At 36.6% G+C, this 24876-nt stretch overlaps 3 protein-coding genes across 5 annotated transcripts; 2 read left to right on the top strand and 1 right to left on the bottom strand.

Moving 5' to 3' along the window:
- Positions 1–272: 272 nt before the first annotated feature.
- LOC147385131 (uncharacterized) lies at positions 273–5535 on the bottom strand. Of its 2 annotated transcripts, XM_086426880.1 has the most exons (8): positions 5125–5535; positions 4930–5032; positions 3506–4561; positions 3285–3347; positions 2964–3184; positions 2685–2791; positions 1814–1926; positions 273–855 (listed from the first exon to the last, which is right to left on the bottom strand). In XM_086426880.1, exons 1-7 carry the CDS (start codon positions 5191–5193, stop codon positions 1815–1817), a joined length of 1731 nt encoding a protein of 576 aa, XP_086283006.1. In that variant the 5' UTR covers positions 5194–5535; the 3' UTR covers positions 273–855; position 1814. The 2 variants fall into 2 exon arrangements, with proteins under 2 accessions (XP_086283006.1, XP_086283005.1); XM_086426879.1 differs by lacking the exon at positions 273–855 and having other exon boundaries at positions 1426–1926.
- Positions 5536–9659: 4124 nt separating this feature from the next.
- On the top strand, positions 9660–19664 carry LOC147385130 (B3 domain-containing protein Os07g0679700-like). Its single transcript, XM_086425459.1, has 13 exons — positions 9660–10043; positions 10167–10314; positions 12342–12423; positions 12521–12622; positions 13665–13768; positions 13884–13980; positions 14072–14246; positions 14794–14870; positions 15066–15395; positions 16580–16629; positions 17248–17361; positions 17457–17524; positions 18699–19664. Exons 2-13 carry the CDS (start codon positions 10202–10204, stop codon positions 19427–19429), a joined length of 2043 nt encoding a protein of 680 aa, XP_086281585.1. The 5' UTR covers positions 9660–10043; positions 10167–10201; the 3' UTR covers positions 19430–19664.
- Positions 19665–21284: 1620 nt separating this feature from the next.
- On the top strand, positions 21285–24876 carry LOC147385129 (transcription factor RF2b-like). Of its 2 annotated transcripts, XM_086426468.1 has the most exons (5): positions 21285–21486; positions 21651–21896; positions 22153–22285; positions 23278–23362; positions 24061–24876. In XM_086426468.1, exons 1-5 carry the CDS (start codon positions 21401–21403, stop codon positions 24423–24425), a joined length of 915 nt encoding a protein of 304 aa, XP_086282594.1. In that variant the 5' UTR covers positions 21285–21400; the 3' UTR covers positions 24426–24876. The 2 variants fall into 2 exon arrangements, with proteins under 2 accessions (XP_086282594.1, XP_086282593.1); XM_086426467.1 differs by having other exon boundaries at positions 21324–21896.

Genomic DNA, 24876 nt, shown 5'->3' with positions numbered 1-24876 from the left:
ACTTGAGTCCACGATAGTTATTCTAATACTTGTAGTAGTGTTTATTAAAGGGACAAAATTACGGGTTTCGATTTTCTTATAGAGGGGGCAAACTATACTTGCCTGACGAAGTTGAAGAACATGAGTGACTTTTCTAAGAAAATTAAGGGGATTTTTGTTAAAGGTTGAAGAAAAGGGCATTTAGGTTATTTCTCATTAGTCTATGAAAGAAAATCTAAGTCAAGGGATTCTAATAAACCCAAAACTTCAGAGCGGTGGGGGGAGGGGCGACTGCGAAAAGTTTTGTGGGGGTAAAAATTCAAAAAATATCAAATTATTAAAGGGAAAATATAATATTTTTTAAAGAATAATGCTGACGTGGCCTCAAGATTGTACCTCATATCACACATCATGACATGAAAGTGTGTAGGACCATAGATGCTTTCATCAAGATACGAGTCAAAAACCACATATGGTTCCTACACGCTTTCACGTCAGGATGTGCGATATGTGGTACAATCTTCAGGTCACTCCAGCACAACTCCTTAAAAAAATTTGTGGGGGCAAGTGCCCCTATTGGTCCCACTGTAAATCCGTCCCTGACAGCTTCCATGGGCTTCTCACTCTAACTGGCAGGACATCGAACAGGAAGGATTGGACTTGCCACATACATCCTTTGACATAGCTGTATAACAAGAAGAGAAAACAAGCAAATAACATAGGAGCAATTGATGATGAACAATAGAAGCTTGGGTTGGGTAATTAATTTCATAGAGGCTACACTACCAAATTCTACTTAAAAGGAATATATTAGCTCTTCATCCATTGGTAGTCTCCATGTAGAAACATCACACTTTTGCTTTGTATGGTGCCACCCTGATATGATAATAAGAAGGGTCTTGTTAGGGCACACGTTAAAGTGCAATAAATACACCTTGGGAATGAGCATGTGAGGGTGTTTTGGTATTTTAATAAAAAAGTAAGGGCATTTTCAGTACAAAATCCAATTTCCAAAGTGTATTTATTTTTAGCAAACTCTAATAAGAAAGCTAAAAAATTAAGGCCAAAAATCTACATTACATAATGTATACTTCAAATATAGGATTATTTCCATACTCATTTCATGGAATAATATTCTTTGATGCATTAGAATGAAAAGAAAAACAAATTCCAAAGTATTTCACCATCGTAAAACATAACATAAACAGAGAAGATGATGATGAGAGGGATATTCCATCTTGTTCAATGAAGATCATTGAATAAATGGACCACTTCTTTTAACGAAGTTCAACGAGTTTTAGTAAGAAAATCTCACCAACCTGATTGATATATTTATCTAACTGAAAATAATAAATATATCAGATACAAATATATCATCAACATCTCATGTTTGAAATATATCAAATCTAAATCTCAAGAGTTGTCCGTGGAATGAAATGTTCATGTTAGTGATACGTGAACTATAAGTATGATAACAATTGGAGCGGTCCTTATTGCTCGCATCATTTTCGTGATTCTACCATGGAACGATTAAGCTTTCTTCATTCCTTATCATTATAAAAAATTCCATGAAATAATTTTGATGTGTGAGGCTATGAGATGTACCAATTGAAATAACCAAAAGAAGAGCAAACATGAACCAACAATTTGCTACTTCTCTTTAAAAAAATAACAGTTGAAATTCCAATAAGATCAGTAACCTCAGAAACATATCTAATCATTAAATCATTAATCAATAAATGTGTGAGAAAGAGAGGTCAGTGATTATGGAATTAAGAAGAGAAAATTGATTATAAAATTAGAAGCCCTAGAAATGAACTGGACTGGGTATAACCTCAGAAACAAGGTCGGTTTTCAGTCTCCATGACGAAGTTGCACGTTGAGTAAATGGAAGCCGCAGCTACCCTAACAGCTAAATCCTTCTCTTGGTTCTCTGCTTTCTTTAATCTGCATTAAGAAATTAAAAAGCAGTTTAGTTGTGAAATCTGTGAGAGCCAAAGCAACAAAGTCAAGCATAAAGAAGATAAATTTATCAGTAACTCATGAGTATCTACCACTTGATGTAATGATAAGGAGCCACCAAATGTATCCCAACTCAACATACTACAATATGACCTATCAGATCCAATTTTAATACAGGACCATCTACATTGTATGTTTCCGTAATTCAGTATAAGCATGCATTATTAGTTTAAATGAAGATAATAGTTTTGACCAGTGTTAAAGGTGCCCAGCAATTTAGCTTGGGCACCCACGTATTTTTGAAAAATCGAATTTTTGCTTAAGTGGGAGTCGGATTTGGGCACCCACATGCTTTTTCAAAATTTTGGCTAGTGTCAACATAGCCTTAATGGTGTCGACAGGACCCTTTCGACATGGAATTTTTTATTTTTTATTTTAAATTGCTAGTGTCGACATGGCCTTAATGGTGTTGACGGGATCCAAATACTTAGACCAAGATGTCTAACCTGCTTCCCACAACACCGGCAATGAAAAAGATAGGAAGGATTGTGAACCACCATTTGATGGGTCCCATTTGAAATTTTTTTAGTCTAATGCAATCAGATGATCTGAATATGTGATCTATTACACTGCATTCATTTGGATGATTCACGGTAGTAACAAAAGCAAGATACTAGTGCAACATTAGATCAACATCAACCACTAAAAAAGGATAGATTATTAGCTAAATAGAACAATTATACCTGGGGCCATTTTCTGATCCACTTAGTTGTAAACCATGCCAGTTGACAAATTGCAGACCCCACTCGCAATGCGATTGCATTTCTTTTACCTGGTTCGACCAACTTTCCTGAAAGTCCAGGAATAAGAAACACTCTACTTTACACAAAGACTGTGCTAATGAGTTTGAAACAAGAAACACTATACTTTATACGAAAACAAACTATGTCCTAGACCTGGCTTCTAAAGAATAGCCCGGTCTCCTCTACTGAAAATTGGGTAACAAAACAGTATTCACTCACAAGATGTTTTTCCTCTTCAGATAGTGTTTTATCCATCTGACCAAAAAGGGCAGTCCACCTTTCTCGATGCATATCTGGGGTTGCAGTGTCAGGACATCCAGCAGCGGAGGATAGCTTAAAACAAGGACCGTCCTCTCGATTAGATGAGAACTCTCTTGACAGTAATAGAGGCAGTTCCGTTTGAATTACAGCCTGAACTCTCTTCTTACTGCGCTTCAATGCTGCACATTAAAGGGAAAAGTACATAACAAGATGGATATAAGGATTTGTTTCTACTCCTTGCCAAACTCCAGCAATGATTTGAGACAATAAGATCATTACCTGCAAGACGTCCTTTGATGTCCTGATAAAGAAGTTCCAGCCATTGGGATGCTACATTTGCAGCTAAAAAACAAAAGGAACATCGAAATCAGCTTAAAGCATCCTACCTAAATTTTTTTAATCATCCACCACGAGAACATATCATGAATATTTTTTATATGAAATGACAGTAAAATACTAATCAAAATGGTGAGAAGGGCATGACTTAGATTGGAACCGACCTTTAACAGAAAGAGAAGAAACATTTGTTTGGTTTGCTGACTCTTCATTGTACACAGGACTAGTGCTCTCTGAGGCCATACTTATCGATGATGATAATTTCAATGTAAGCATATCATCCTCATGGTTCGAGGTGAAATGTGAAACATCAGAACTTTCACCACAAACCCTTCTCTCGGCAATATCAGTGTCACCACCCCCACCCTTGTGGTCAGAACCGAAAGAAATGGTCGGTCTACTTGAGGACATATGCGTACTTCTTGTGCAGATATTCGGAGGTTTGTCCTCCATTCCTCCTTTTGATTGGTTCACTGATCTGCCCAGGATACCATTTTCAAGCTTTTCCGACCTCACCAGGGCCTCAATTATGGCATGGACCTGTTTTCTATTTCTTACGTGATTTATGATCCCGGGATTCAATCCACTAAGCAACCCACTTGGAGCTGCGATCTTCGTGAACCTGTTAACTTGCTCCCTCTTCGCGATTTCCATTTTTTTATTAAGCATGTCATTTTTACTTTTCCTCGCATGCGGCTTTGGTATCGGGATGCCTCCATGTGAAGATGAGAGGAAACCATTTCGTTTCATCTCTTGCCATAGTCTAAGTGATTCGCTCTCCTCCACGGGACCAGTAGAGCTCCCACATTCTGAAGCCGCTCTAGATTTCAAGTGACCATGAATTTTGTAAGGGTAAAATGGGTCAAGATATGCTGAGTTAGGGATATCTTCTACATTGAGATCCAACCCAGTATCTCTTGAGTTTAGAGAGCTAAGGTTGTGATCTTTGTCCTTATTTGCGGGCAAGGATTGTTTGTTATTATCATTAGCACACAAAGATGGGGCATCTCGAGCTGTTTTACTAATATGGGGTAGACTCAAACAAGGGGTATCCCCTAATATAGCTAGTGCGTTTGGTCGTGTTGCTACGGCTTCGAATGAATCCAAAATTGTGGTTGCGGGCTCTTCTGTAATTTGGGAAATCTCTTCCCTTTTATCAAAATGAAACTGGTCCTTGGCTTCTTTGCTTACAGTAGATTCTGAATTATGGGTTTGAATTCCTGCAGCAAAAGTTTGAATCACAATCAATAATGAAGCCTTGACCCAAAGATTTGCATCAGTTAAAAAAAATTGACAAAAAAGATGAAACCAAATCGATGACAAAGAAGAAGAGCAGATTCATGTGTAACTAAATAGATGCAGTTAACAACAACAATAAAAAAGCCTTAACCTAAAGATCTATGATCGGTTTACAAAAAATTGACAAAAAGATTTAACCAAATAGTTGACGATGAAGAAGAGCTGATTCACTTGTAATTAAATAGATGTAATTAACACTTAAAGACAATATTTTGATCAAATGTAAACTATAATCCTCTAATAATCAAACAAATCAGGATCTAGAACTGTAATTTCAGACTGAAATTACCTTCAGAATGCGGCACAGAAGCAAGATCTCGTGTTTTGATTCGTTTACAAGCGAACTTAGATTCTCCTCCCAATTCAACACTACTCCGCTTCTCTCCTAATAACTACAATCAAAACAAGCAAAATCAACCACATTAACATAATAAGTCACAAAAGATCTTTTAAAAGGAAAAAAATAAAATAAAATACATCTAACCTTGGAATCAAGCTTTAGGTTCACAAGCGATGGATCGGAAACACATCCAGACCCAAAACAATCTTCCATTCTTTATACAATCAAGAATTGTAGATGTTCAATTGTAGATATACATTTAGGGTTTAACAAACGAGAATTAGCTCCGTCTCTTGTTGCAAAAAAAAAACAAAAAACAAAAAACCCAAATTAAATTTGACAAGAATGCTTGAATTTGAGATCATGCACAACGCTTGAATTTGTTCTACAATTTGAATCAGTCTTGCTAGAGTTAAGATTAGGGTTCTTATGGCTGCTGGCGTAGGATCTAAATTTGTTTTCGAATGCGAAGGAGCGCGCACATGAGCTTTTTCTGGTTACACTCTCACACGCAAAAAAATGAGTTTTTGTTCAAATTCAAATGTGTGGTCCACTGTGGCGCCTTGTGCTTTGCGTTAGATCTCGCAAAAGCGAGTTTCATATTTTTTTATTTTTTTATTTTTTTTTCAAATTCCCGGGGTCCTGAGAAAACAACCCGGTATTGTCCCACTTGTTCACCAGACTTTCGGGTCCGCCTTTAGGTCCTGATTCATTTTATAAACCGAACCGATGGTCAAACCGATCAAAGAATGCAGGGTTCACACTCTTCCTCGCATTCTCCCTCCAAATTTTCTCAATGCGCATCCCAATCGGATTACATAGAAAAAAATGAATCTCTTTAATAATCTATTACCGATTGAGTCTGAACAGGATATGTTGAAGTTTTATTATACTTCCACTCCTTGAGATAAAAAGAAGAGACTCCGGTGTAATGCCTATCAAAAATTCTCTAAAGATTAAGTTAATAATTTAGATGATCGAAAAAGAAGAAATGAGTGATTTTTTTGTAAAGAAAATAATGAATAGTGTAGTTGAAGAGACAAACTCTTTTAGAGCGAGAGGAATCAATTTTTTCAACCCCTCTTTTGTCATTGAGAGATTTTTTATAATTCAAACCCTGGGACAGGCGTCACCACACGATTGGTCTAGACGAATTGCCACGTAGGGTATGAGTTAGATGGGGGCTGTTGAGTTTAACTTAGGATTTTGTGCACATGCCTCATAAATACTGATACTTGAGTTTGATTAATAATTTCTCAACATAATCAATGTTGAGTTAGTATGATTTATTATTTTGGGGTGGGTGAATTAAAGAATGTCACCCTCGCTTCTGTTTTGATAAGTAATGGAGGATATTGCATCTAAGAAGAAGATTTGGTGTAGAAAAATGTTCAAATCTTGTTAAATTTTTTGTTTTATTAGGACATGGGTATTGAGTTCGAGTTTCTTACTTACCGATCTAATAGACCCTTTCAAATTGATGAAATTCGTTGTCTTGAAACCCAACTTATGCTTGTGTCTGAATCATCTTAATTTTTAGGTTTCTTCATTATTCCTTTCATTCAACGCCCTCCTTTTTTAACGCCGATCTACTGTTTGCTTGAGTGGCTTAAGGTGAGACTTTACTCTACCTACGGTTATTCAACTTTGTTAGGTGTTTGGTCATGCTTCAATAAATGCTACATCAGCCTATAACAATCTTATGTTATTATTATTTTTTACTCGGTGCTTTGTTTTTTGGGCCCACCTAGTACTCAAGGACATGTGTCCTCATCTTTTGGTGTTAAAAAAATGGCATCCACAGAATATATGAGATATTACGTGTCCATTAGATCAGATTACAAAAAATAAGAAAAGGGAGAAAAAAAAAATCGAAAACGATCTCCTTCAAAGAATATTGGACCTCCTAAGCCTTCAATTTGAGATGGTAAATCTTCAAAATCCAATAGGGTTCTTAGTATTATTTTCCCTTAGTAAATTCCATCCATAGTACATCGGAATTAAATATATACTAAAGTCCTAAGATAATAGAAAAACTACCTATTATCTTAACCCACCCACCACACTCATATTTCCCACCATCAAATAATTGCATTTGACAAATTATCTCATATATGAGATGCACTTTAACTACATTACTCCCACATATAGATACGTATCATAATGAGTTTATGAATAAATCACTTGATTTTTTTTAACAGGGTGTTGGTCCTTCATTCTTTTTAAAAACCTGGATAAACTCCCGAAAATAACTATTTCAGATAGAAGATACAAGTAGTTAGTGAATGAAGTTGAAACCTAAGTGAATAACGCTGAAGTTAGTGCATGATTGCTTCAAAAGTGAAATCTTATCTTTAGACTTTCTACTTATGTTTGAGTGGGTGAAATCCTATTTTTTGCCAAACACTTTGATATAAATAAGTAGGTTTCAAAACCGTAGCAAACAGTGTACGAGAGCATTTTGAGAACATGTGGGGGGCAACGAGTGTGAATAATATAAAGAAAGAGAATTATATCGGTTGGACTCTAACCAAGATGCAATCTCAAATTAGTTAGAATTTAAAAATACGAGTAGGGAAAAAATATTGAAATCCTTTGAAATGAGAGCAATTTGAAGGGGAAAAAAAAAGTGGAAAACAAGGAAAAATTAGTTAAGTCAATAAAATGAAGGCAATTCTAAAGAGTTGGAAGGAAAATGGGCAATTGGCCATATTTCACTATCGATCATCGAACAAGCACTAAAAAATAAGCATGTCTAATAATATAATATGATGTTCGATATCTAAATACAAACTTGGATCATAGGCTTCTTACTAGGGTTTCTAGTATTACTCCATGATAGATTCCATTACACCATATGCAATTGTTGGTCCACAAATATGTCATGGTAACATTTTTTTGGATTTCAACGAAGGACTCCTAAAAGTAAGTAGGTCTCCGAGGTCACGGGCATGGTTTTCTAACCATTTGTGACCATATGGAAAATCAAATATCATAAATGATATTTATGCTCGTTTTCATAATATAGACACCACTTTATTTATTTTCTTTGTCTTGAATGTGATATAAGCATAGGCATGTCTCGGATATACATAAAATGATTTTTTTATTGGAAATTATTTTCTTTAATCTTAAGGTCAAAGTATTAGTAGTACAAATTTAAATCAGCAAGGGAAAACTTAAGATGAAACGGGGAAAAAAAAGAGAAAAAAGGGAAAAAATCGATGAAAATAAAAAATAAAAAATATATTAAAAATTATGAAAAAATATATATCTAATGAAAATTCATAAAATCAAGTTATTAATTATCAAGTCCCATATTTCTACATTTATGAATTATCAAATTCTATTATGCATCAAATTCCACATTTAAAAAAGAGATAAAATGTTAAAAATTTTGTCCAAGTGAAAAAAGGGAAAAAGTTGAAAAAAAACAAGAAAAGTAGGTAATTTTTGTTACACAAGAAAAAGTTCCATTTTTGTTGTTGTTGTTGTTTGTTATTTTATTTATTATAGTTTTAATTGTTAGGGATGAAAGTCGCATTTAGAAGTGACTTTTTCAAAAAATCGTTAATTTTTGTTACTATGATTGACAAGAGAGAACTTTGGACAACTTTAAAATTTTAAAATATCTTAAAAGAGATCTAAGGGCAGAGTTTGAATTATAAAATATTTTAAAAGAGTTTCTTTTCATTTCTCTCCTCATCTCTCAACTTTTAAAGAGAGAGAAAACTCACTTTTTTTTTTGTCAACTCCTCTCCAACTCTTTTCTTTTCAGTCTCCCACTTAACAATCCCAATAGGAGAAATGGAGAGAAACTCATTTATTTTCTCCTCTCTTCTCTTCTCTCCATTTCTCTCAATCCAAACACTGCATAAGTGCTTTTATCGAAGTATAATTAAAATAAGGGAAAATTACTTAATAGACCTTATGTTAGAGATGTGTTTCTAAATGTACCTTGAGTTTTTGGACGGTATCTTAACAATTTAACTAGTCAAAATATTTATTTCTTAAGGCCCGACTCACTCTGATTAAACAATGAACTCAAATCATCGAAATTAATTTTCATTTTGACGATATTAACAATTTGAACCAGTGATCTAAACAATCTATTTTCAAAATGTCAAATTGTCAATCTCGATGAATATAGCAAATGTTGATCTTAATTATTTGATTTGTTGATTAACAGTTGAAAGTTGGTGAGACGGCATTAAGAAAGAAAAAAAAGTTTACTAATTTAACCATCAACCTACCACCAAAAGTTAAGAGGCATTTAAAAAGAAATCCCTTCTTTTGGATTCGTTAAATAAGATCATAAGCACAATACCCAATGTCATTTTAGGAAAAATGATTGAAATAGGACTTGTTAGTAATTTATACAAAGATATAGGATAAAATAGTCATGAAAATATTAGCATTGGCCCACAATGGATACTGTACCAACACAAGCTCCAAATCCAAATAAAATTCCTCGAGATTATCTCCAAACCTTTTAGCACAATCGATGTTAAACCAACAGTCATCATGACTCATAAGCGACCTTTTTGTGAAGGTGAGCGATCCTTTTCAATCGAATAGGTTCTTAAAGTAACAAGGAGATTTTGGTAATTTCATCAAAGATTCCAACTGTGTGTACAGCTGGCACTATAAAGCGCCTTGTGGTGTAGGTAACGCTGCTGTCACCACGCCGGCACGCCGTATTTAATATATTTGGAGATTAAAAAAAAAAACAGAGCTGGTGTGGTGTCGTGCATGCATATTGTGTTGCCATCTAATTCTGGCGTTGCTGTTGCATGCAAACGTTTCCGGTTTCTTATTCTCTTAAACCCTCTACAGTCGCAAAAATTCCCCAACACCGTAAATCTGACACACTCCCGGATCTGAAGTTTACTTCTGGTATAGTTCCGATTAAGCTCCGGGGGAAGATTAAAGATAGATGAAGCTTGAAGAAGCATAGTAAGAGTAAGGCGAAAAGGAGGAAGAAAGGATAGGGTTTTGATGTAGGGTTTTGAAAGGAAACAAGAAACGAAGGTTACAATTTTGTTTCAGAGATTGATTTAAAGGTTAATCTTTCTATTTTTGATTGATTTGTTTGTTTGAATTTTTTTTTTTTTAGTTGTTAATCGGGTTGGATACAAAAGGAGGAAACTTTGGGTTTAATGTTCTTGTTTGGGGGAATTTTTTAGATTGATTTGAGAGAGAGAGAGTTTCGATTCGGTGTATGGCGTCGAATATTTGCATGAATAGTTCATGCAGGGCGACTTCGTCGATCGAGTGGAGGAAAGGGTGGGGTCTACGATCTGGTGGATTTGCAAATCTTTGCGATAAGTGCTGGTAAATTTTGTTTCGTAGTTGTAGCTTTCGTGTTACAGGAATTCGATATATTTAAATGTTCTTTATTTATTTATTTATTTTTTGTACTTTAATTTGATGTGGTACGGACTTTTTTTTGAGGGTTTAAGTTCTTCGCAATGTGGTTTTTGTGTTTTATTATTAGTTTGTTGGAACAGTTGACCAATTATTATTTTTATTTATTATTATTATTTTTTAATTTACATTGCATTATATGGACACCTGTTTTGAATTTGTCTTCTTAATCTAATTTCCCCCCTTTTTTCCCTTCTTTTGTGGCACTTATTTTGTGGGTTTTCATTTGATTTTATTTTAATGTACCTTCAACAACAACAACAAAAACAATAATAATAATGGGGAAAATTTTGGTTTCCATACAAGCCTTGAGAGCATGGTTTTAAATCTTGTCCGAGACCGAGACGACTTGTCCGATAAGTCTTGGTATTGTCCACCAACGAGACGGATAGACAAATCAAACAGATCGGATGATATTTAAAACCATGGTTCATTTATCTCATTGTTGAACAGGATGACTCAAACGTATCGGAAAACTTGTCCGAGATGACTCGGTCACGTTCATGGACGGGAGGGGATGTCAAAACGAGTTTTAAAACCATGCTTGAGAGTTGAGATATGTGTCACAATCCATCGAAATCACGTTCTACTTTTTCTTTGATATTCATGTCGACAGGGTACCCATCAATAACACTCGTCTATATCATGGTCACAATTTCAACAATTATTTTTTAAAAATTCGAAAAAAATAGCTTACCCATGGTGGGCTATGCCTTTGCTTGTTTAGAAATTTAAAAAAGATCTTTTTCCTAAAACCCTCTAGACTCTATCTATCTCCTTCTCACGACCTTTTGCTTTTTATTGTACCTCAATTCTCCAACAGTAACTAATCAAGGATTTTCATTTCAATTTTGTTGGTCTATTTTGCGACCTTGATTTTCCCCAAAAACCTATTGTCTTCGACCTTCATTCCTTTTCTTCTTCTAATATCTTATTAATCATTCTTTTATTTTTTTCATTCCAAAAAACTATCCTTGATTTTTCTTGAAAAAATCAATCTTCTTCAGCCTTTAGAGTAAAATTTTCACTCTTCAACCTCAAGATTTCGTCTTCTACAGCCTTCAAAATGCAAGTACAAGATAGGGTTTGTATAATCTTTGAAATTTTCCCAATTTTTTTTCCTTTTTACAACTTTCTTACATTTATCCGAATCAAATCAAAATGACCCCCTGGCCGAATCATTATAGAATCCGAACTTGGTTGCTATGGTCTAAATACATTTATCAGAGATTCTATGATATCGTCCATGACTTCTACTTAGGAAATAGTTATATCACCTTCTATGTTAGGTATAAAGATTTGTTGATCTCAAGGTGACAAGTGTCCTACATTAGCCGGGGTGGGGGGGTAGTTAAGAGCATTTTTCCACAATTTTACCCTCTCTCGAGAACCCGTGCCTTTGTCTTTAGGGTCTTAAGATTTCCTTGCCCACTTGTAACCCCACTCTTCTTGATGGTAATTTTGTGATGTTTTTTCGAGGCATGGCATTCTGTATGGTTAATCATGATGCCTTTTAGTGACAAATTTGATCTTGTCATCATTTTTTGAGTGAACCAGGAAAAACCTCATCTGCTACTTTACATGTTTGAGCCTTCACTTTCTGCAACAAAAGAAATGAGCGTGGTGTGTTGGTCCATTGGTGCCTGACAGTTCTCTATCTTCGTAGACAACAACATTCTTCTTGTGTTATGACTTTGGCTTCTGTCTATAGAGACTGATCAAGAGTCCTCTACTGTTGGTGTAAACTCTTAGGCATGAAACATAAATCTCCTTTGAAAGTCCTCCAGTAGCCACGTTGTCATTCATACTTTTTTCTTACCAGTACCTCATGGTTCAAACAAGTTATCTTTACATGACTCCAATATATTATATTTTTATTATTTTTTTCCTTTTTGGTATGCTTCTTGATGTGTTCCCATTCATACTGGTTCCAGGTCTACTTATGAGCAATTAGTTTTTTGTGACACTTTCCATTTAAAAGAATCTGGTTGGAGGGAGTGCATCTCTTGTGGAAGGGTAAGCTGCTTGTCTAATAGCACGAGTTCTTCTTTCCCACCGTTGCTACTTAGTTTTGTTATGTGCTAAAGGTCTAACTGAGTTTTTATTATGGCAGCGTCTCCATTGTGGATGTATTGCTTCGAAGTCTTTCCTTGAGTTACTTGATAATGGGGGTGTAGAGTGCATAAGCTGTGTGAAGAATTCAGATCTTTCCTCTGTAAGATCGATTCACATAAACTGTAATATCATAATGTTATAGATTACATGGATACATTTTAACAGTCATAAAACTTTGGGTTGTATGTTTTCAGAAAATTATCACTGGTTATATTCTCTCGTTCATGTTTGCAAAGAGAAGAAAACATTATTGAACATCGGTTTCATATTGTCTTGTTAATAACTTTTCCAATGCTTTGTAATCTTTATTAGTATCCACTTGCATTCTTGTCTGACCTACGCACACGATGAGTGGGTTAGACTTATGATTTTAATGAATATTTTTTTTTAATGTCTGCAGATTGGTTTATCTTTAGGTTATTGATATCATGCCTCACACATGGTTGTATACAGTAACTTGTTAGTAACTATGTTAACCAACCAACTACTCCAAAAGACTGATCTGTTGGAGAGGGGGAGAACTATGAATATAAGAGGGTATCAACTATGTCAGTTGGTTCCTTTCATGCACATGTTGGATGCTTTCATGAGCAACACACTCAAAGTGCTGATGGGCATTTTAAGAATCAAGCTTTGAAATCTCAATTATCTCTTATTACATAGATCCCAAGTGATGAAAATCTGAATAGGTTTGGTATTATTCCCGGTGGATAATTCTAGTGAAGCATTATCAACTTCTATGGATTATGAAATAGATGTTGATAAGGGGAAAATTTTGATGTTAGGCAAAAGTACAAAGGGTAATGGGTGGAACATGTTGCTTCAAAAGAGAGAAAATCATACTTCCCACTGGGGAAGCTGAAAGCATGAGATTTTCATCTTTATATCTAGAAATCCTTGGATTATCTTAGGTTTCCAAATAAGACATTGGTAGAGTAACAGCGGGGGTTAAACATATATATGAGTCACTAGCACAGTTATACTTGACTATCACCTTGGGTGCGCCTTTTGGACCCGAAGTTCTGCATTGCCCATACTTCGTGTGGTTGTAGAAGCAAGGGAGCAGAGCTGCGTAGCATTTCCCTCTCAACAGTCACAAAAACCCACCATTTTCAGAGGTATCTAACGATACATTTCCACAGGTACGTGTTGCAAGGCAACCTGTTGATGGAAGGGGACGGAATCAGTTGCTTCCGCGTTATTGGCCTAGGATTACAGACCAAGAACTGCAGCAAATATCTGGAGCGTATCCATGACCACCTTATTTATTTATTTATTCTGATTTAAGTAACTTTCTGTCACATTTACACCTATTATATTATCCAAACGTTGTGATCCCCTTGACCACGTTATCTTACTAGTTCGAATTCTACAATTGTGCCATTATTTGAAAAGGTTCTGAGTGCCAGTGATGCGGGTCGTATTGGTCGTTTAGTTCTACCAAAAGCATGTGCTGAGGTAAGTTCCTGATTGTATTGTTTCCATTTTTCAGCCCATGAACTCTGTACCTTGAGTTCTTTGTTTACGTTTGGCATGAAACTACATGCAGGCGTACTTTCCTCATATCTCTCAACCAGAAGGTCTTCCACTTAAGATTCAAGATGCAAAGGGGAACGAATGGTTGTTTCAGTTCAGATTTTGGCCTAATAACAACAGCAGAATGTATGTCTTAGAGGGCGTAGCCCCTTGCATACAATCTATGCAGTTACAAGCTGGCGATACTGGTAATGTGAATGCCTTTATTACTTGGATAGTGATATCCAATCTCCATCTAGTCAATAGTGTCATTTGAGGTTTCAAAGATTGGTTTAGTTTGTCCCTCCAAGTTTTAGTTGGAATCTAAATGGAACTCTCTTCAGTTGGAATCATCACTTTTCGCAGACTTTTCTGATTTATTCCTTTCTGGAAGGGATAAATGTATCTTCCAAAATAAATGGTCGTTTACAGGTAGACCTTTGGAGTTCTATTCAAATGCAGTTATTTCTTTTGTCTGCAACCAAAGAAACACATACCTTTTACCACATGATTCTCTTTACTTTTATCCATTCTATCACAACTCTTTCATAGTTTGTAGACTCTACTGGGCACGTTGATGCAGACTTCCAGTCCAGTATAATATGAGTCCGCTTTGATCTTTTGTTGTTTCGCTTGTTGTGTTGTTGGGGGGCTACCTCTGCCTCCATCTCTTTTCTTCATTAATAAAAGGTTATACTTATCAAAAAAAAAAAAAAAATTCTTTTTTGTCTTTGTTTGAATTGTTCTTTGCTGCAGTAACTTTCAGCCGGATAGATCCCGAAAGAAAACTTGTTATCGGCTTTCGAAAGGCATTTAACACTATGACTATGCAGGTACAGAGCTCCTTATGCCTCTGTCGCTATGCCAACATTTGTCCACACACTTGGAATCGTAGCAAAGTTTTCTATTTGCACACACACATTTATATATAGTAATCAGTTAAACAGCTAATGGTGAACTTGCCAAGAAACTTTATTTTGGGTGTTGATGAGGCACCTATAATGAGTGGTTACTCTGGCTTTCTTCAGTCTCCAAGGGGAAGCACAAATATGCATCTAAGTGCTCTGTCCAAACCTTTGAGTACTGCTGATGGTGATGTTAGCTTGCGTCAAACTGAGAAGCAAACTACGAAGACTGGAGACTGGCCAAATGAGAGCTTTCCAATGCAGCCTCTGCTGGTTCCTGAGAAGAAAAGAAGTCGTAACATTGGGTCCAAAAGTAAGAGGTTGGTCATTGATAGTGAAGATGCTCTAGAGCTGAAGCTTACGTGGGAAGAAGCACAGGATTTGCTTTGCCCTCCCCCAACTGTCAAGCCTAGCATTGTCATGATTGAGGGCTATGAATTTGAGGAGTATGACGTAAGTAATATTATTCAAGAATTGTAAAATCCTTTTGTCGTAATTAATTTTTGTTAGACATTATATATTCTGAAAATTTTCATATATGGTATTAAGATTTACTGATTTTCATTGAATTTAGTTGATAATACTTTGTGAAATGAAGTTTACTCATAATATTTCAGCAAAATTACTGTTTATGACTAACAATTTAACGCAAATTGAAGTGTTTTAGAGCATTTTATCCCCCTTTTTCTGCATTTGCTCGCTTTTGGGAGGTTGTCGAGTGAAAATAATCACCCCATTGAGTTCTGTACTTTATGGAGCTGAATGTTGGGTGGTCAAGAAGCATCATGTTTGTAGATTGAGTGCTGCAGAGATGGAAGAGTGGAAGAAATATAAAATTAGAAATAGATGCATTTGAGGCAATGTAGGCGTAACTCCAATAGGTGATAAACTAAGGGAAGTCAATGATTACAGTTCCCTTTAGAAGGAATTTGCAAGTTGAGAGTCCTAAAAGAGCGGGAGGAAAACCCAAAAGAACGTGGATTGAGGTAGTGAAAGTGGATCTGAATACACAGTTTCACTAACAGAAAATATTCGTTGGACAAAAATGAATTGAGGTGTTGGATTCATTCAGCCAAACCCAAACCTTGGGGTAAGATTTCAATGTTGATGTTGATGAGGGTTCATGAGTAAACAAAAAAAAAAAAAAAAAAACTACAAACAAGCTGTAGGGGTTGAGATCTAGATTGAGATCTTTAAGTTGTTCAAAAAAATAATAATTCATTTTTCATGATAAGTTCATGTTTCTTTCATCAATTAATATACCAACCTTCCATGCTTGGGACGTTGTGCTACAGTGACTTTAGCATGGAATCTTGAAACCACCCCACTTGATTAAGTCGACAATTTTCTTTCTCATGTGCAAATTTTCAAGACTTAATCTCCATTGCTGGACACTTCCCCTTTTTGTTCATTTTTTTGCCTTTGGCTTTGTGAAAAAAGCTCATACCCATGGATTTTATGACCCATCAGACCAATGCTATGAGCCTTTGTAAAAGCCCATTACCAATTACATCAGCTCTCCTATTTAATAAACATCCAAACATATGTATTGGTAAATTTCTACACTAGCCATTTTTCTTCAGTTAAAAGTACATGGCTTACATTTTCAATGTATTTACTTTATTTCTATCACACAGGAACCCCCAGTTTTTGGAAAGAAGACTATTTTCACATCACGGACATCTGGGTAAGGGTTTCTGTTATTTTTACTTGTTTTGTTTATCATAATAAACTGAAATCATCTCTTAATCTACTGGCTCCTTTATGTGAACTGGAATTATTTTGGTGTGAACCAGCATTACGGGTATTAGTTCCTCATTTAAGGATATAGTCTTTTGTTGCAAAATTTTGCATATTCAATTTCTTTTTCTGGGTGTTCAGGTGAAAAGTTAGCTTCACAGATCTCTTTTTGACTATCTTAATTTAATGTTGAATGCTTGCATCAGGAAGGGCAGGAAGATGCCATCCTCCCTGTCCAATGGGCAGACATTTGTCACACATGCAAGGGGGTTGTGACCACACCATTTACTGGGTCCCACCAAGGAGGTCCAATAAGTCAAATAATGGACTGTTTGTATGTTCCCATCCTTTAGTTAGTTTCAAAAAGAATTCCATAGATATGATGGGTAAGAGAAATTTGATTGGATTGTATTTTGGCCTTGAAGGACCTCCTTGCATATATGCCTCATATATGGTTGAAAATTTCTTGATTAAAACAGGTTTTTTTTAATAAAAAAATAATAATCAAAGAATGTAACTGGATTTATATATCTTAATTTGAATTTAATTGAACCTGGTCTTGCAGGGAACAAGATCAATGGGCTCAGTGTGATAGTTGCTCCAGATGGCGAAGGTTGCCCGCGGATGTTCTTCTCCCTCCAAAGTGGTCATGTGCGGACAATGATTGGGATCCTAAAAGGTTGGTAACAGAGATTATACCACCTCAGGGCTTTCTTTGAGAGCAAACTAATTATAATAAATCTATATTTTTCTTTGTTTATGACATGCTTGCAGGTGCTCATGTTCTGCACCTGATGAGATAAGCCCAACGGAACTGGACAATCTTCTCAGACTGAGTAGGGGTATGATGCCAGCTCTCTACACACTAGGTTTATAATTTTTTTAGTTTGTTCTTGCCGAATGGAGTACTTTGTTCTTTTTTAGCTTATATAAACACTGGGTACTCTTTGTTCTGTCTGTCTTTCTCTTTTGGGTGATTTATGGTTCGTTTTGGTTGCTTCACTCTTGATTGCCTGGTGTTTGGATGTGCTTTGTTTCTGTGGGTGGCACGACTACAGATTATCAAGAAGTAGGGACTTCAAAGCCTACACCCATCAGTTCACTCCAGTCCACTCAAAAGACTACATTTCATACTTTCTGTCTGTTAACCATGACCATAACAATCCCACTGACAAAGTCGGTTTTGAATGGGAAGGTTTTCGGGGATTATTGGGGTAGTGCCATGGGAAGTACTGTCCACAATCTATTGATATATGGGGGGCACTCTTTTCAGTGTACAGCTTGTTTGCAATACCATTTATTTTTAATATATTCAACTTTTACAAAAACAACTCAGGCAGGTGAGCGGATCAATAATGCTTCGCTCAAGAACATTTAACGCCCCTCACTAGTTTAACTCATTACTGCCCCCCATTAAGACTCATTACTGGTTCAATGAGGAGGGAGGTGCCAGAGGCAGAGGTTGGGGCACACACATAAGAGCAACTCCAACACACTCTCTATCCCAGTCTCCATTCCCTCTCAACTGCCATTTTGAGTCATGAAATCCAAAATAGGGGTCTCCAACGCATAACCCATAGTGGGATTTCCACGACCCATTTGGGTTGCAACAACAGCTTCTCCATTTTTTGGAGGGGAAAAATTTCAGACCGTTGGCTGAAAAAGTATTAAAAGTTCAGACCAATTGAAAGTTGGGTTGAATTAAAAAAATATTAAAATATTTATGGATAGCCATTTTGGGTAGCACAGTTGGGGTGCATACCCCTTGAATATCCAAAATGGCTATCCATAATGGGTAGTGATTTTGGATTATCCCCATTGGAGTTGCTCTAACAAGCATAGCCAATCAGGGGTGGTTTTTTTGTTTCCTGGTTTCTTGTACATATCTAGGTAGAGGGGCCCAACCAGATAGACAGGATTCTCATGCAGTCTTTTCATGCTAAAAGACGTATTCATATCATGTATTTTACCTTTTTGAGTATAAAATTTTCATCAGTGGTTCTTATTGTTGTTCAGATTTCAAGAAACGAAAAATTGCTGCAACCCAAAAAACAGCCCAAGAATGCGAACCTTCTGCCCTAGAGGCTCTAGCTACCGCTGCAGTTCTTGGAGATGACAGGGATGATTCCGGTACGCCATCTGTCTTGACCACGACCAAACATCCCCGGCATCGTTCTGGCTGCACATGCATCGTGTGTATCCAACCCCCTAGCGGGAAGGGCCCCAAGCATAAGCCCACATGTACATGCAACGTGTGTACCACTGTGAAGCGACGCTTTGAAACCCTTATGACTCGGAAGAAGAAACGCCAGTCAGCACATGAAGCAGAAATTCCCCAGAGAAAGTTCCATACATGGGGTAATCCTAAGGATGAAGAAGCAGACGTAGAAAGTGCCTCAAATTGCACTCCTCTTGAACTTTCGGAGAATGAAGTCAAGCAAGCAACCAAGTCAGAATCTAATCGCAAAATCCGAGCTGCTAGCAACAAGGGTCAAATAGACTTGAATTGTCATCCATGTTATGAAGATGACATGCAAGCGGATTCGGCACAAGTTAGCATGACGAGCCTTGTTCAGGAAGCAAGTCTTCCATTGGAGATGTATTTGAAGCATAACGGGCTCACAAGTTTGTCAATATGCGAGCAGCAAGTGTACTTGAGCCCCCATGCTGAGGGACAGCGACCTGTTGCCGAGGAGGAGGAGGAGGAGGAGGAAGGTGGTGACAAAGTGCATTGTGAGTCTGATTAAGAATCCAAAGGTGTAGATTTTATAGTTAAATTTTTTTTTTCTTTTTATAGGAATTTGTCAACTGTTCTTCTGTTGCTTAGGATTTGTTGGTTGGTTGCATGAATGCAGTGTTTACAGTTCCGGGTCAGACCTGACCCAATAAAAAACATAGTACCTCCCGCCTCATTACAGTCTGTTTCTTGTTAGCTAAGAACAAGTTATTAATAGAAAAAAGTTGAATATTAGCTGGAATCAACTTGCGGAGGGCCTTCTCTGTTCTTTCCTTTTTGTTAATCAGTCTCTTAAATTGATCCTAGTTTCGATGGCTTTGGTTAAACCGTTAAGGTGGTTATGTGATAGTGATGGAGGGGAGGCTGTTGGTCAAATTTTTTTTATTTTTTTTGAAAGAGAAACAGAGAAACAGATTCAAGATGTTCGGTGATTTTGTTTTGAAGAGGTCCCCCAATTCGGATACTTCGATATTTATTTATTTTTAAAGGTGAAGGGGGCATTTCTTTTATGACTTACGAAAAAAACACATGATCCCAATCTTTTAAGCATAAAATCCAATGGTTGAGATTTGTAAGTATTTTGATAACTCAAATCTTGGAGATGCTTATCCCAAGGATAAATCTCAATCATTGGATTTTGCATTTAAAGGGATGGGAACATGTATTTTTTTCATAAGTCGTTCTTAGGAGTTAAGGGATCCTGACCTTTTATTTAAAGTGTTAAAAAAAATTTCCTAATTGAATTCTATGGTAACCTAAAAATCAGAGGCTAGTAATTAAAAAAAAAAGAAGATGATGAGTTTTGGGAGAAAATCAAGGAATTGTCGATCAAGTGTTGAAGATGAGAATATTTAAGTCATTTTACATTGGTCTTTCAGAGTAGATTGAGGTCAAGGAGCACCCCATCAGTATGAAAATACCGAGCCTCTTAAATAGAGAGATACTTTCCCTACTTAGTAAAGATTTTAAACCTTACTAAGACTTATTTTACTCGAGTTGTATTAGAGGGACGTCAATTGTAGACACATGAGAACACTTTGATGTGGTAGCCCATGCATGTCCATAGACGTGTTTTACTCATATCTTGGAGTAAAATGCATTTACGGACATGCACGCCACCCCATCAAAGTGTCTCCCATTGAGGTCATTCCAGCATTAATCATTTTACTTAAATGGATTATCACATTAGCATTCTAACACCACAGTCCTTTAGATTTCATTGGAAAACTCAAAATTTAAAAAATAATTTCTTTTGAACTTGATTCAAGATTTTAAAATTGAATCGCCATCAAATTCTTCATAATTTAAATTAAAATTCAACAGTGAGAAATTAATTTTTTTTTTTTTTAAAGTTCATAAAATTTTGTCCTCTACAATCCCAAAGCATCGGATCATGTTTTTGAATGTCAAAATGTGAGCCCAAAGACCCTTAGTAAGGGTAAAATTCTTACTAAGTTAGTAAGGCTAGTTGAACTCTTAAATAGTCACCTAAACGCGTCAACCAACTCAAAAGATAACTAAAAAGTGTCCTAAACCAGCAAATAGCCTTTCCTTCTTTGATAGTTGACAACGTTTGTCATAACTCATGACTTTCAAGGGCCCCAAATCCCAAAAATTCCACGTGGCCTTCATTCAACCACAATTTAGGTGATATATTTATCGAATATTCGAAATTTAGTCTATTTGAGCATTTTTTCATCACGTGGGTTCAAATCCGATGAAAAGTATTTAAATCCTACGGTTATAAATTATGGAGTTAACTTTTGGTATTTAACGATCGGTACAACATTGATCCTAAATTGAGTTAAAAGTATGCCACGTGGCGTCATTCGACGCGTTCTTTTCCTTTTTCAGTTTGCCTCAACATGTCCATTTCATTGTGCGACTCTGCGAGAGAAAAATAACAGAAGAGAGAGAGAGAGAGAGGCAGCCATGGAAATGCAAGATCCTGCAAATCTAAACCCTAAACCTCACACCCAAAATGCCCAAAATACTACAGAGACATCGATGCTTGGAAACTCCGTTACCCCTTTCAGAGGCTCTCAGCATAGAAGGGCACACTCCGAGGTGAGTTTTCGATTTCCTAGCGACCTAGATCTTGTTAGAGATCCGTTTGTTGCCTCCACAACTAGTTTCGAAGAGATCGGGTCCGAGGACGATCTCTTCTGTACTTATATGGACATTGAGAATCTCGGATCTAGAATTAATGATTCTTATACTAGAGAAAACAGGATTTTAGATCCTTGGATCAACAATGGTAGTGGTGTCGATGGAGGGAATGGTGGAGGAGTTGTACCGATAGAGAGCGGAGATGGAGAGAAAAATTTCAGATCTCGGCATCGACACAGCAATTCGATTGATGGTTCTTCGATGTCGAGTAAGCAAAATCTGTTTGAGGATGTGATGGATGCGAAGAAGGCAATGGCACCAGAAAAGCTTGCTGAGTTGTGGGCGATCGATCCAAAGCGAGCCAAGAGGTTTGCTTCATCTTTTATTGGTTTAATTTTATTTCAATTTCCATTTAATTGGTAGCTATGCTTGTAAACCAAAGCAAAAGAAAAAAAATGTAGTTTTGGAGAAGCATGGACGACACCCATTGGGATTTATGTATTTTCGGATACCCAAAACAGTTTTTTAAATATATTTCTATTGAATTTGGTGGCTGTGCTTGTAAACCAAAGAAAAAAAAAAAGAAAAGAGAAACGATGTTGAATTATAGGTCAATGTATGCAGGATTCTAGCAAACCGGCAGTCGGCTTCCCGCTCGAAAGAGCGAAAGGCTCGCTATATGTTGGAACTTGAGCGAAAAGTTCAGACCCTTCAAACTGAAGCAACAACTCTTTCTGCACAACTTACTCTATTTCAGGTTTGTATTTGTGGAATTCTAGTCTAACATTTACGAGTTCTGAGTTCTATTTATATAGCAAATTAACAATGTACCATTTAACTGTTGAAATGGATGTGTGGTAAAACTATCATAAATGAATATATTTGAGAAAATTTAGGAGTTAAAAAAAAGGGTAAGTTCGTTTGAGATGGTTTGGACACGTTCAAAGAAGATCAATAATAACATCAGTGAGAATGACAGCTTTACTGTAGATCAACCGCTTTAGAGGGAAAGAGAAAGACTGAAAGTGACATGATGGAGGCAATGAGAAAATAATGAAGGAACATGCCTTGGTTGAAGATATGGTTCATGATAGAGTTAAATGGCTACAGAGGATTCATATTGCTGACTCCAGTAATTGGGATAAGGTGTAGGCGATGATGATTCTTGGTAGTCTTTGAGTACTAAGAACTTAAAAATGGGTCAATGTTTTTTAAGAGTCTTGTTTAGGGCACACGTTAAGGTGCATTAAATACACCTTAACATGTGCCCTTAGAGTACATGTTAACAAAATCCGGTTTTTAATCATCGATATCAAATGTTTATTTTTAGAGTACATAATATTATACCGTACATGTAAGCGTATGTTCTTGAAACATGCTCTATAATAATATAGGTTACATTTAAGGCTTGGCAAAGTGATGAGTTACCAACTATTTATTGTTTATTACATGCTCTCTAAGGGCATTGGTCATTTATAGAGAGCCTTTTGTAGAATTTGCATTTATCATCATAGTCATTTATAAGGAATCTCCTGTATTTTCTTTTTTTTTACGGATGAGTACTTCTCATTGACTTTGATTATTTCATTATTAATTTCTCTTTAGAAAGTACAGCAAATTGGTCTGCTAGGTGGTGGGATGTCCTAACTCTTGTTTATCCATTTGCCCCCCTTGTGTGCTTTTGATGTTAGTATTTGAAAAATTGCACTTTGAGAAGGCACATGGCCTTACATCTTGTTTTTCTTTCAGAGAGATACAGTGGGTCTGACTTCAGAGAACACAGAGCTTAAGTTCCGGTTACAATCTATGGAACAACAAGCTCACTTATGTGATGGTAGGCTTCATTTCTAACTTATTTTCATCTCATGCATCTTTACTGGAAATGTGTATATGCATGCTAACTGTGACGCCTTCAAACTTCGAGGGGTTGGCTCAATGACACTTTCAGACCGATAAGTGGTTAATGCCTGTAGGTCATGAGTTCAGTACCCAGTATGAGCATTAATTCCTCAGGGGCCACCCGCAAGAGCACACCCTCACTTACCTGGTGATTATTATGTGCGGGGTTGCACGTGCCTTGGGACTGGTCCTTGGACAAGACCATGGTCTATGGACTGGGCAAAACCCAGATAGGGGCCTGGTCCGCTGTCTACCGGGATACCCGGTTATCAAAAAAAAAATTGTGATGCTTTCACTGTTTATATATGAGATGTTTAGCTGACCCCAAATCTTTGGGACAAGGTTTCCATGATGATTAGACGTTTTCTAATACAAGTATGTTTCATGTTAATGTACCTATTGTTGGCTAAGGTTTGGTAAGAGGTAACAAAGTGATTTAACACTTGGGATAAAACAAGTTAGTGGGCCGTGTTTGTGGTGTTGAAGTTAGGGTCTGCAATGAATGAAAGACCTGAGTCCCTCACGGAACAGCATTCTATATACATACTTTTTCTGGAATTCCTACTTATTTTTAACATATATTATGGTAAATCTCTAAATTTGTGCTTTTATGATGCTTGATAATACACCCAGCTTTGAATGAAGCATTAAAGCAGGAGGTTGAGAGGCTCAAGATTGCTACTAGAGAGATGGTTAGCCCCAGTGAGACATTCAACTTGGGAATGAATTATTTTCCATATACCCCATCATCCATCTTTTCACTTCCACCCGGACTATGTGGCCACCAAAACTACCAATTCCCTCAGTTCCATCATTCTCAATCTAACACGGCAAACCAATCTCTGTTATCTGCACAATCTCACACTCTCTCAGACATGCTGCAGCAAGACCAACTTAGCCGATTACAGGGGCTTGACATCAGTAGCAGCAGAGTCTCACATCTTGTGAAGTCTGAAGGCCCCTCACTCTCTGTCAGTGAAAGCAGCAACTCATTGTAACTCTAAACTGGATTCCCAACGGCTGACCTTCCTATTGCCGAGTGTCTTACACCATTTGTTACATTGCTCATAAACTGATGTGCAATTCATTCCATTGTGGGTTTTTTTTTAATTCCTTTGGTATCTTTATTATTTATTCTTAGTTTTTTTTTTCTTTGGTGTTAGTGTGGGAAAAAAAAAAAAAGAAGTTCCCAAGAGGTATACAACCACACCAACTTGTGCTAAGGCCACCCCAATTCATATGTAAATCACCAAACAGTTACGCACATCTTGGTGCGGCGTTAGCAAAAGTTGGTGTGGCAATAGAATCTCTACCAAAAAAAAAAATGCCTCTCTTTGTGTCAACATCCCTTTTGTAATTTTTTGAAGTGATCTTTGTGAGCTTAACCATTGGCCTTTTTCTTTCGTGTTTTTTTTTTCCTTCCCTTTAAAAGTATTGATTTGATTTCTA

The sequence above is a fragment of the Akebia trifoliata genome, chromosome 15, assembly GCF_017979445.1.
Source record: "Akebia trifoliata isolate Shusen 1 chromosome 15, ASM1797944v1, whole genome shotgun sequence".
NCBI lineage: Eukaryota > Viridiplantae > Streptophyta > Magnoliopsida > Ranunculales > Lardizabalaceae > Akebia > Akebia trifoliata.
Note: the sequence above shows the minus strand (reverse complement) of the source record. Positions and strands in the feature narration are given on the sequence as shown.

Coding starts and splice junctions, on each gene's coding strand:
- LOC147385131 (XM_086426880.1), bottom strand. CDS start 5,193: ATGGAAGATTGTTTTGGGTCTGGATGTGTTTCCGATCCATCGCTTGTG. Junction 4,562..4,929: donor TTCTGTGCCGCATTCTGAAG/GTAATTTCAGTC, acceptor CTTTTGCTGCAG/GAATTCAAACCCATAATTCA. Junction 3,348..3,505: donor TTCTTCTCTTTCTGTTAAAG/GTCGGTTCCAAT, acceptor TTTGTTTTTTAG/CTGCAAATGTAGCATCCCAA.
- LOC147385130 (XM_086425459.1), top strand. CDS start 10,202: ATGGCGTCGAATATTTGCATGAATAGTTCATGCAGGGCGACTTCGTCG. Junction 14,247..14,793: donor GTTACAAGCTGGCGATACTG/GTAATGTGAATG, acceptor TCTTTGCTGCAG/TAACTTTCAGCCGGATAGAT. Junction 17,525..18,698: donor TCTTCTCAGACTGAGTAGGG/GTATGATGCCAG, acceptor ATTGTTGTTCAG/ATTTCAAGAAACGAAAAATT.
- LOC147385129 (XM_086426467.1), top strand. CDS start 21,352: ATGGAAATGCAAGATCCTGCAAATCTAAACCCTAAACCTCACACCCAA. Junction 21,897..22,152: donor GATCCAAAGCGAGCCAAGAG/GTTTGCTTCATC, acceptor CAATGTATGCAG/GATTCTAGCAAACCGGCAGT. Junction 23,363..24,060: donor ACAAGCTCACTTATGTGATG/GTAGGCTTCATT, acceptor TAATACACCCAG/CTTTGAATGAAGCATTAAAG.